Source organism: Carettochelys insculpta, chromosome 4 (genome assembly GCF_033958435.1).
Source record: "Carettochelys insculpta isolate YL-2023 chromosome 4, ASM3395843v1, whole genome shotgun sequence".
NCBI classification, from domain to species: Eukaryota; Metazoa; Chordata; order Testudines; family Carettochelyidae; genus Carettochelys; species Carettochelys insculpta.
The window spans coordinates 13764461-13777000 of record NC_134140.1 but is presented as its reverse complement, the minus strand read 5'-3'; the positions used below and the strand labels follow the sequence as shown (position 1 = coordinate 13777000).

Sequence of the window (12540 nt, the reverse complement as noted above, 5' to 3'; positions counted from 1 at the left end):
CTGCTCTGCTGGTGCTAGAGTCCCAAAGATACGGTAAAATGGAGAGCCAGTGGGGGGAATAAGAAGGTGCCATTTCTCAGCTGAATGACTCTGTAGAGAAAGGATGGACTAGTGGTTAGAGTGATGGCTGCAGATCCCGTTCTCTGCCCTTTTTCTGTGATCTTAGACAAGTCACTTAGCCTGTCTCAGTTCCCCATCTATAAAATGGAGGTAAGAGCATCCCACTAGGGGGATGTATACATGAAAGAGTGGGAGGCGCTCAAATGGCCAGACAAACCCTGTACTAGAGCCACAAGTTGATACATTTTGTACCACATTTAAAAAATGAAAAAAAAAATCACCAAACTCCCTGTTTCAAGAGCTGCTTGCTTTATATCACACCACTAGAGAGAGCATGTGAACAATCAGAAAGTCTCAGCATTGCTCTGCTTTAAGACATTGCATTGTTTTCCTTCTGTACTTTGAAAGGCATTTTCAGCTATATCAGTAGCAACCTGCAAGGGGAGCTGGCAGCCGTGGATTCAACTAATTCCAGATGAGAAATTTGTCAAGGCCAAATCTGACTCAGGCATTCTGCTTGTTCAGTGTGATGGCTCCCATTCAGTCCCTGCTGCTGTGGTGAGGCTGAGTTTGATTGTGGATTTCACTAGCATGCTGGAATTTCCTAATTCTCCTCTTCATTGGCCAGGCTGGCTGCCCGCATCATGTGGAGGATAGAGAGAGAGGGAGGTGGTCTTACAGAAGGCTGCTTGGTCTCCATTGACGACTTGCAGAACCATGTGGAGAACTTTGGAGAAGAGGAGAAGAAAGAGCTGAGAGTTGACGTGGAGAGTTTCCTCAACTTCTGGCCCTCCCAGAACCAGCAGTTTGGCATGCAGTTCATCTCTCACATATTCGGAGTGGTATGTCAGCTCCTGGGAGAACAAACAGAGAGCTGCTGATAATGGGGCAATGCTAACTTCACAAAGCATGTTGAAAGTGAGCCCTCTGCCACCAACTCCTGTAGCCAATAGGTTCATTTGATCATCCATTTATCACTGTGCTGTGTGATGCAATGTATATGCTAGTGCATGTATAATCAATGTATGCTAAAGAGGTGTTAGGGTGCAGGATTGGAGAAGCTTTAGTGTATGTCTTCACTATGTAGAAGAGTGACCCAGTCAGGGTCGATCTTCTGGGGTTCAATTTGGCGTGCCCAGCAGGGATGCATGAAATCGAGCTATCTGCGGTCAACGGTCGACCCCTGTACTCCTCAATATTGCAAGGAGTAAGGGAGGTCGATGGGAGGTTTTCTCTCGTTGACCTCCCTCTGTGAGGACAGCCAGGCAAGTCGATTATAGATAAGACAAATTCTAGCTACGCAGTTGCTGTAGCTAGAATTGCATATCTACAGTCGACTTGAATGGCTAGTGCAGACCTGGCCCAAGACTGACACATATGTAGGACTGATGCATGTGGCATCATGGGAATGCTAGGCCTGTAGCCTGAGGCCTGTAAGGTTTTTCTTTAGCCAAATTAGGTCGTAGACTTAAGGACACTTGACATGAGAGGATGACACAGGAATAAACCTATGTCCAGTAAGGTCAGAAGATTACTGAAAAAGGTGTGCCAAAAATTAACGCTATGGAATCTCCGACTGTAATAAACCACAAGCTATTGTCCAAGACTGTGACAAACCTGATTGTAATATGGTGGAATGTCCTGTCCTGACCACAGTGTACATATTAGCTGCGTCTACACGTGCACGCTACTTCGAAGTAGCGGCAGTAACTTCGAAATAGCGCCCGTCACGTCTACACGTGTTGGGCGCTATTTCGAAGTTGAAATCGACATTAGGCGGCGAGACGTCGAAGTCGCTAACCCCATGAGGGGATGGGAATAGCGCCCTACTTCGACGTTCAACATCGAAGTAGGGACGTGTAGACGATCCGCGTCCCGTAACATCGAAATAGCGGGGTCCTCCATGGCGGCCATCAGCTGGGGGGTTGAGAGATACTCTCTCTCCAGCCCTTGCGGGGCTCTGTGGTCACCGTGGGCAGCAGCCCTTAGCCCAGGGCTTCTGGCTGCTGCTGCTGCAGCTGGGGGTCCGTGCTGCATATACAGGGTCTGCAACTAGTTGTTGGCTCTGTGTATCTTGCACTGTTTAATGAAAGTGTGTCTGGGAGGGGCCCTTTAAGGGAGCGACTTGCTGTTGAGTCCGCCCCGTGACCCTGTCTGCAGCTGTGCCTGGCTCCCTTATTTCGATGTGTGCTACTTTGGCGTGTAGACGTTCCCTCGCTGTGCCTATTTCGATGTTGGGCTGAGCAACGTCGAAGTTGAACATCGACGTTGCCAGCCCTGGAGGACGTGTAGACGTTATTCATCGAAATAGCCTATTTCGATGTCGCAACATCGAAATAAGCTATTTCGAAGTTGGGTGCATGTGTAGACGTAGCCATTGTGTGTGGCTGCTATCCGAGTAACAGAAAGTAAGAAGTATCAGAGGGGTAGCTGTGTTAGTCTACACCTGCAAAACAACAAGGAGTCCTGTGGCACCTTAAAGATGAACCTTTATTTGGCAATAAGCTTTTGTGGGTAAAAACCACTTTGTCAGATGCATCTGAAGTGTTGTTGACCCACAAAAGCTTATGCCCAAATAAATCGGTTGATCTTTAAGGCGCTACAGGACTCCCCATTGTTTTTCTAGGGAGTAAGAAATAACCTGTGTAAAATGGGGCATCCCAGTGTTCTGGGGTGTGGAGGTGCAGATAAGAAAAAGAAGGTGGCAACCTTCGGGCCTATGCATAAGGTGTGAAGTGTGTTTGGAACAATACTCCCCAGATATGTAGCTTGCATCTTTCACCAGAGGCCCTCCAGACCCCTTAAAACACTGAGGAGTTTCCCCGCAAACCAGACTTGCTAGGTGAGCTTGGGCAAGCCATTTAGTCTCTCTTTGCCTCAGTTGCTCACCAGTAAATGGGGAAACTGAGGCACGCAGCATCTACAGGACTGACCCAGAGGTCAACTGAGGTCTGCCTTGTGTAGCAGACAGGGAGGCCTCCATGGACCAGTTCTGGCTCTGATTTTCTGCCTGGCCCTGGTGCTGCTGAGATAAGACATGAGAATGCTGTAGCAAATGCCAGCTGGCAACAGACCCAAAGAACCAACACCAGCTATGGCTAGCAAGATACAGTGTGCCCCAGTGCTTTCTTCTCTCTACTCTGCTCCAGGGGCTTATGGGACAGTTGCACAGGAATTGACTAAGCTGACTCTCAGCCTGCTGAGGGAATCCCCTGCTAGGGGGGAAGCAGCCAATCCCTGCTCCATCTCTGCTTCTCCAACAAAGGAAACCTAGTCCAATGGGTCAGAGCCAGGAATAAGCGCTCAAACCCCTTTTCACCTCTGCTAGCTGCTAGACCACACTCTGCTAGACTGTGGCAGAAGGATAGGGTTGGGGAGGCCAGGAAAGGAAATAAAACAGTTAGTGAACAGTTCATTTCACAGATTTCCCCTCAATATCTGTCTGCAAATTGTCTGAGAACACCTTAATTTCTTTTGTTACTGAAATCAGTCTCTGAATAAGGAATGCAAATTATGTCTTGTCTGTCAGTCATTTGGGACTTGCCAGGATGAAATAAACAAAATTCATTGCAAACTGTATCCGTTTTGTTCGGCTACACAGATCACATGACATTGTCTGCTCAGATTGGCTGGGGCAGCCAGCAGAATTAGGCTGATACAGATATTCTCACAAACTTGCAATTTGCTTCCTGCGCCTGTTCTCTACAAATCAGTGAAATTTTCCCCTTTCCTGTGAGACGTGTTTGCTGGAATATTTGCAGAACGTGAACACAAGAAAGGGTTGAACACACTAAGGGTGTTTATGGTTCACTCTGCGCAGATGAGGCTTACTGATTACGGGTAAGCAGGGGGGTTGGAGCAGCCCTCTGCCTGCTATGGATGGGGGGCTGCTCTGGTTCTGTGGGGTCTGCTGTGGGTGAGAGGTGCTCCAGCCTGGCAGGAGCAGCCCTGGTTCTTGGCAGGTCCAGGAGCACTGAGGGTGGGGATGCTCCAGCCCAGCCAAGCTAGAGCACCCACCGGCCCCACAGTTACCCTCCTCACCCATTTAATCAGGTCACCAGTTAAACTTAATGTTTAAGCAGTTAACTAATTAAAGAGGATTTTACATCCTTAGGACACACTCAAACCAACAGTGCTTAATCTGCTCATGAGTTTGTCCTCCGGAGCTCTACATTGTGAACTTCCTAGTGCTTCTGTCCAGGCTAATGGATACTGTCCCAAGCACTCCCTGGGTGGCTCTCTTGTTTCCAGAGTCTGAAGACTTCATCCCTATGCCTGGAGCACAGAAAACACATTTTATGAACAATCAGTGGAAAATATTCCAAAATCTAAGGTGCTTTATGGAGCTCACTGAAGTCAGTGACAAAAGAGCCACTGAGTTCAGCATGACCAAGATTTCATCATTATTCACCTCCTCTAATCTACTCTTATTTTGTGCCTGTTTTTGGGACTAGATAAACTGCAATGGCTTCACCCTGAGTGACCAAAGGGGACTGCAAGCTGTTGGTGTGGGCATCTTCCCCAATCTCTGTCTTGTGAATCATGATTGTTGGCCTAACTGCACGGTGATATTCAACAACGGCAAGTGAGTACGTTTCCATTCTATGGGAGGTGTCGGGGAAGGGGAGGGGACGAGGTCTGCCCCGGTGCTTGACTCGTTTCCCACATTTGCTTCTCCTGGCATTGGACACTTGGGAAAAATCCCTTAGTTTCTTCTTTTTCTGGCTTGTTTGTGGAGAACAGACTGTTAGACACAGGAAAGCCAGACCCTTTAGAGATGAGCCGCATTGCTTCTGCTTTTCTCCTTTTGTATTCTTATTGGTTTTGGTACAGAAAACAAAGAGGCAAAACACAGCTAAGGGGCCTGATCCCAAGACATTGACATTATTGACGGTTTCCACTGATTTTAGTGGCTTTTAGATCAGGCCCATAACACTCAAATGGAGTAAAATAGTAACTAAATGGATAGGTTGCCCCTTATATTAAGGTTTCATCTATAAAGAATTTATGAAGAATTACAGGATGCGTATCATAAAGAAATTGTTACAAGAATCCAGATCAATAGGTTGCTTATAACTTTGGCTTATGGCCACATATAATACCTTGCTGAGTTTGTAACCATCTACAACACAAAATACTCATGTCCCTGGCACGCTTATAACAGCTAGTAATTATTTATTAACCCTTAATAAAGTATATATAACTGGAACCTGAATACAAAAGGACACTGCTATGCAAATATAGTGCTGAGCACCCACAGTTCTTCCTGAGGTCCCCTAAAAATGATAGCCAAGACCAAAAGAGACAGTGCAAGCTACAATGGAGAACACAGTGCCAGCAGGCCGGTTGGACAGCCCTGGTAAGTTGCCAGCTACCACTACATTTGTCCAGCCAACTCAATGGAAGAGGTGTGTGTTCAGCCCTTCTTGGGATCATGCCTGCAGATTTTAACATACATTGAAGGCCACATCCTCAGCTGGTATGAATTAGCATTGCTCCATTGTCGTACGCTGGCTAGCGGCACAACTTGCACAGAGTATATAAATCCAAGCAAAAATGGCTTTCACATTAATTAAAATAAGAAAACCTCAGAACATCTGTATCTATCGTACACTTTAAACTAAATATTCCAAAATCAGAGGGGTTAAACTCACTGTTGGGCCTCAATCAACCCATCAGTGTTCCCTTAGTTACCTTCCTTAGGCACCCAACTTTTCCTGGAGTGGTAGGGGTGCCAGGAAGCAGGCTTCAGAGAGGTAGCTGAGTTAGTCTGTATCTTCAGAAGCAACAAGAAGTCCTGTGGCACCTTATCGACTAACAGATATTTTGGAGCATAAGCTTTCATGGGCAAAGACCCACTTCGTGGTCTTTGCCCATGAAAGCTTATGCTCCAAAATATCTGTTAGTCTATAAGGTGCCACAGGACTTCTTGTTGTTTAGAAAACAGGCTATAACCAGAAGCAACAAGAAGTCCTGTGGCACCTTATAGACTAACAAATATTTTGGAGCATAAGCTTTCATGGGCAAAGACCCACTTCGTGGTCTTTGCCCATGAAAGCTTATGCTCCAAAATATCTGTTAGTCTATAAGGTGCCACAGGACTTCTTGTTGTTTAGAAAACAGGCTATAACCCACCCATCTCTTGACCATTCAAGCTTCTAAGCCCACTGGTGGGGAATGTGACAAGAGCCAGAACTGTTAGATTTGTGGAGGTTGGGCTTGATCCAAAGAGAGCTGGAGTCATTGGGAGACTTTCCGTGGACTTCAGTGGGCTTTGGATCAGGCCTGTGTCATGGGGATGAGACCATGTAAAACTATAGCTAGCAAAGCACTGAGGTCAACAACTCTGATCTTGTGTCTTTGGCAGGAACGTAAAGGAGTTACTGATAGTTTTGTTTATTTGACAGAGTATTAATTTTAAGTGTTTATGTTCCTGCACACATTAACGTACTGAATTTAAACCATTTGGTCATGTTTTGCAGAAGACATCTCAGTTCACATTCAATGTGCACAGAACACCATGCATGGGCCACTTGTAGTGTTACCTGTCATGCCGGGTGTTTGCCTTCAAAAGCTGGAGAACATTTTGAGCTGCATTCTGAACTAAGATGCATGGCAAACAATGGCCTGTTTTTTTTAGGATTCCGCTTCTGTGTCTGACCCCTCTATACTCCAAATGAGGCCACGTGCATTGGTTCTTTAAGCTCTGGCAGGAAGAGGGCTGTAGGTGCTTTGAGGCAGAAACTCTCCAAGGAAACAAAGGAAGAACAGATGTCAGGACTGAGCTGTTTTTCTGCTCCTTATAAGTTTCCTAGTTCAGCGCTAGAAGAAAGTGGCTCCTTCTGTGATGATTTCTCACTTCCATTTAACACTGCTGCGTAGGTCTGGGCTGTACACTGCAGATCTGTCCAGGCTTGGGCTGCAGGGACTTTTCCTCTCTGCTCCCAGGGTGGCAGTGCAGCTTCCCAATACTTGCTACTCCAGTCGCTGCGGTGGGATTAGCTTTCACACTGCCTCTATCCCTCTCCATTCGGAGGGGAGGCCCAAGAATCCGTGTGACAGCTGATTCAGTGGTCTTCTCTCGCCCTGCTCCCAAATGCTGACTTTCCAGTCATGGGCAAGTTGCTCCATGAGCTTGCCAGAGCCTTCCCTTTTGTACAGGTTGGATCTCCCTGGTCCAGCACCCCTAGGACCTAACTAGTCCTGAATGAGGGAGTTTGCTGGACCAGGGAACATCAGTTCTGGCCCTCCAGCCACGGTTCCCTAGCCGGCTCAGCTCCTGGCTCAGCCTCTGACCTGCCAGCTGGATCCCCCAGTACCACTGGCCCAGCTAGGATCTGGGCCACAGCAGGGCTCCCAGCCACCAGCCCTCCCAGGCTCCCGGCTCCCTTCCCCACTGCCGCACCAGGCCCCAGTTGCCTGTCCCACTGCTGTGGCAGCCTACTGGGCTCCTGTCCCCCCGCCCCACCAGGCTCCTGGCCTGCCTACCCTACTGCCACACAGGTTTCCTGGTTGCTGGCCCCAGAACTGTGCTAGCCCACCAGGCTTCTGGCCCCTCACCCTACCGCCGTGCCAGCTGTCTGATTTCTTGGCCACCAGCCCCAGAAGGGCTGCCAGCCCTCTGTCACTAGCCAGGCTAAGCTGCCGGCTCCCTTGAGGCTGGACGTCTGGACTCCCAGCCATCCACCCTCCACAGGGACATTCAGGTCCAGGAACATCCATGGTCCTGCTGGACCAAAGAATCCCAGTTCTGAGAGGTTCATCCTGTACTGTGGAGTCAGTGAGGTTCAGCCGCAGCCCCGGTCTCCTGGGCCTCCCTACTCTGGGGTGTGCTGAAGAAGGAGTTGCTTCAGAATGTGGAAACACACTAGCAATTGGTTACAGAGACACACATCAGTGCTCGCCACATGTCTGAGTTTAGAGCCTGCTTCTCTGCTTCGAACGTTGCTGTTACACATGTTCCTGGAGGCCTGTTGTTTTTCAGTTCTAGGTTCCCAGGATCTTGTGTAATGTGAATTAGGGTCTCAGTATGTTGCTTAGGAAACAAATGTTCATATGGCAAACCAAGGGATGCCACAGCTGGCAAATGCAGCTGAATTTCAGAATTAACTCCCCTGGACAATGTGGATGATTCTTCTCCATGAAAAGTCATACATTTAAGATGGTTTAAATCATGACTTTATGGAGGATTTATCATCTGGTTAGTTACTGTTCTCCCAAATCCCTGTCAAAGAAAGTAGCTAGACGCCAGGATTCTCCAGATCTCTATGCACAGTTTTTTCCCCAAATGAATTTACCAAGACTTACAAAGTGAGTAACTTTATTAAACACAGCATGGTGAGGACATCTGCTGACCACGTGGGCGAGTGAGCCAGGACCACTTCCCACCCCTTGTGCAATTGGTCAGAGGTTTCTTGTCTTCTTCTGAGAACCATAATAGGTAGTGGCGTCTGCTCCCATGAAAGTCAGTGGGTATTTTGCCTTTATCTTTAATGGGCCTGATCAGACCTGGCCAGTTCTATATTTCTAATAACTGAGCCTCGTTTTCCTCTCATGATGGTTTTAACCAGTGTCGCTCTATTGATGTCAGTGGAGTCATTAATGATTTAAGGAGAAAAATTAGATTAATTCTTTCCATACTGTTGAATAATGTGAGCCTCATCTGGTGACTGAGGTTTTCCATCTATGCTCAATTCCTAGTGTTTAACACCTGGCAGTGGCTCGACTAACTGCAACAGAGCTGAGCTCTTCGGAGTGTCACAATTTCCTCCTTAATGCTCCCATGTGGTCTGCTGCAGAATGCTCCTTAAATCACAGCGCCGGGGACAGCTGGCAGCTCAGATTGCCATAGGCCACCAATTTGATTATAGCAGCTGTAGATAGTGACACTGGAGAGCTACATTGCTTTAGACTCACGCTGCATCCGGATATGTGTCTGTTCCCCGGACCGTGAGCAGCTACTGTTCCATATATCGTATGTGCTGATTCCATTTTGCTTGTGTCGTACGTGTGCCTGTGCAAACTGCAGATGTTTGTTTTGTCTTTCAGTCATGAGGCTGTAAGATCAATGTTCCACACACAGATGAGGTGGGTTGGTCTTGTAAGCATAATCTTCCCCTCTGACCTTTACCTCTCACATCCTGTATTAACTAAAAGCCACAAGCGACAACGACGATGAGGCTTTAAGCTGCCTCGGTTTGTGGATGTTTCACCCTCCTCATTTTTGGAATGGAAATGGGTTTTTCCCCCCTGTGTAAAACCTCACTAAACCCAAAGTCTCCCTGTGTAACCTCTGCATTTTGCAGTAGATTGAAGAATAGCTGACCCTATTCGTATCTCCTCAGTCTTGCCCTCCTTACACATTTCCCTTCTGCCCTCTTATCTCCTGTCCTCTCAACCACAGCAAGAGCATGGAAGTCTGACAAGGTCTCACTAACCTTGCCTGGCCCCACATAATTGCAATAAAAACCTGGATTATTATGAGATGACGGGTGACTGCGTTACTGACAAACTAAAAAACCTGTGTTTCTTTGTAACAAACAGTTCCCTCCGGTTGCACTGACTTCAATGGCAATACACTTGAGATTTAAATGTCACCCGTGTTTACCTTTACAGTTGTTCCTTTTTTGCTTTTTTTATGCCGCTGCTGTTCAAAATATAGTTCTGTCTGGTGGTTTTAAAGGATTTTTTAAGATGTATTTTGATTTTTTTTTTAATTCTCATTGCACTGGATATTTTGTGCTCTGTTTCATTCGCAGGGATTCTGTTGTTGTAACATTGATGGCCCAGATTCTCCATACATGTAAACCAGCATAGCTCCATTGACTTAATAGCCAGGCAGGCCATTGTCCTGACTTAGAGCTGCAATATTTTAAATGACTTTTTACTATTAATACTGTTTGTTTCCTCAGTGCATTACATTCAGCCAGGACCACGAAAATAGATGAGTAGGTTTCATGTTTGTTTACAGACATCATATCTGGTCAACTCTGTTTTCTGGCTGTCTTGTGCTGGCACAATGGGACCATGGACCATTTGCAAACTCTGCAAGTTCACTGGAATTTTGGGGGAAGGGCGGAAGGTCATGAGAGCAATTATGTTGATCTCACAGTCTTGTGAAAATGCTATTTTTAGTCCTTATCAGATAGCATCCCATTAACTGTATAGCTCCAAACAGCTCCTTGTAGTTCTGTTTTCTTCCAAAATGTTATCAGTTCCTTCCATGGTACAGCTAGCTGGTTAAAATACCTGCATGCCTACTGACATCATACCAGGAGGATCATAAAAGTTCAAAAGCTTGATTTTGTTTCTCTGAGTGCCTGATTGGCCTTAGTTAAGGCCCTGCTGAGTCTGAAAAAGGATGTGTGTATACGTAAACCTTCACCCTGGATATTGTACCGTACCTACTGTCTCCTTAGACTCGTGGCTGGTTATATTAGAAGGTGAAAATTGCCTTACTGGCTCAGACCAGAGTATTTTGTCTTCAGACAGAAGCCATAAGGGGAATGGAGATACACATCTCATAGAGCTAGAGGGAATCTTGCAAGGTGATTGAGTCTAGTCCCCTCCCTGCTTGAAAGGGCTAAGCACCCTCCTGTTTTGTTAAATCTGTTTGCCCCCAAGTCCTAAATGACCCCTATGAGGGATTGAACTCAATGCCCTAGATTTAGCAGGCTAGTACTCAAACCATTGAACTATACCTCCCTCTACAGTTCTGGCCAAGTGAGCCATCCCCTGTCCCCCATTACTAGCTTCTGACAAACAGAGGCTAGGGACACCACTCCTGTCCATCCTGGCTCAGAGCCATGACTCTGTGTAAACTGAGAACTCTCTCGTGGTCAAGGCACAGCTAATAGCTGTCCTTGCTGATGGTGTGTTTAGTGATGCATTTACTAGGAAATATCCCATTGATGTGATCTCATGCCAACAGATGCTCAGAGCCAGCCTCACGGGATGGGTAACAGCTCTAGGATTTTATGGCCAAGAGATTCAAAAGTGCAACGTCTGCGTCATTATGGTCAAACATGGTTATCTTGAGCAAATTGTAACCCTCCTGGGAGAAAGAAGCAACGGAAACCCCCTGAAGTAAATCTGCTCTGCCCCTTGAGCATTCTCTGGGTATACTTCTGGCTGTGGTTGCGTTAGGTGCCCCTGTTTCAATGGAAGTCAGGAGATCCCATACGGCTTCTCTATACTACTGCTGAAGTCAATGGGAAGTTTGCTATTGACTTCAATAGGAGCAGGGTCAAGCCTTTAGCAAAGAGCATGATCATGAAATTGTTTCATTTCCCATGGCCCACCTTCCTCCAACTCAGATCTGCTTCATCGCTCCATTTAGTTCTGCAGTTTACAAACTAATTTCATTGCTGTTGCTCTCAAGACAGTGGACACTCTTTAGCCTGGTCTGACAGCTGGGGGGTTCTCTGGACATGCTTTGCTGATGTGTAGACCTCATTCACTTCAAATCCCCAGGCCCCAATCCTGCATGACCCATCACTTTATTTCCCTAGGAGGGTGGTGAAGCACTGGAATGCGTTACCTATGGAGGGGTTGGAATCTCCATCCATGGAGGTTAATCCCAGCTTGACAAGGTCCTGACTGGGATGCTTTAGTTTAGTTGGGATCAGTCCTGCTTTGGGGAAGAGACTGGACTTGATGACCTCCTGAGGTCTCTTACAACTCTATGATTCTATGGTTGTGGACACAACCCTTCATGATGGATCATGCAGTTGACCAGCGGAGTAACAGCAGGACTGGGAACATGTTGGTAGATCAAAGCAAAGTAGAATGTACTGTAGAGCTAATTGCTGCACTAACTCCACTTTGCTGACCTGCTAAACTGAGCACAAATACATTTTTGCTCACCTAAGGCCAATGCACCTGGGTCTTTAGCAGAATGGATGGATCCTGCAAACTTAGGGGCTAAAGCCCATGAGCTAAAGACCAGCTGGCTCTCAGCCAAAGCTGTAGAGCAGAGATTTCATGCTCCCTAGTATGTGGTCTCAGTGCCTTTAGGGTCACACTCACTAACTGGGACTCTGTTCATAAAAATATAGTCTCTAGTGCTAACGATGGCCAAAGTTGCTAACTGGTGGCTGGGGGAAGGGTGAAAAAGGGTAGAATGAAATATGCACTAGATGATTTACCCCGCATTGCTCAGGTCCTTCAGGGCTGGCGAGTGTGGGGGGTGCAGAAGTGAGGGCAAGGGGTTGGGAGATGTGGGGGGCGCAGGGCAGAGGCTGGGGGCAGCTGGCGGCTGATTCCTGGGCCTGGCTCAGGGTGGTGGGGGCTGCATGCTCAGGCAGTGGCATTGCTCCACAAGGACAGCCTTGGTTGGCAGGTGCTGCAATGCCCAGCCACCAGCACTGCTTCCAGGGGTCAGCCCGCACTAGCAGGAGCTGCACTGCCCCGTTGGCAGCTGCTTGCCTGGGCCAGGCTGCTCCACTGCTCTCCAGGGCTGTCGGGGGTGGGGTGGGGTTG

At 47.4% G+C, this 12540-nt stretch overlaps 1 protein-coding gene across 2 annotated transcripts in view; it reads left to right on the top strand.

The window, feature by feature from the left end:
- The window catches only part of SMYD1 (SET and MYND domain containing 1), a 43373-nt gene that overhangs the window by 15979 nt on the left and 14854 nt on the right, over positions 1 to 12540 (top strand). Inside the window, exons 3-5 of one of the 2 annotated variants that reach the window (XM_074992262.1) lie at positions 689 to 902; positions 4515 to 4645; positions 9109 to 9147. In XM_074992262.1, coding sequence (XP_074848363.1) covers positions 689 to 902; positions 4515 to 4645; positions 9109 to 9147 — 384 coding nt within the window. The remainder of the gene's footprint in view (positions 1 to 688; positions 903 to 4514; positions 4646 to 9108; positions 9148 to 12540) is intronic. The other variant, XM_074992263.1, reaches the window with a different exon arrangement.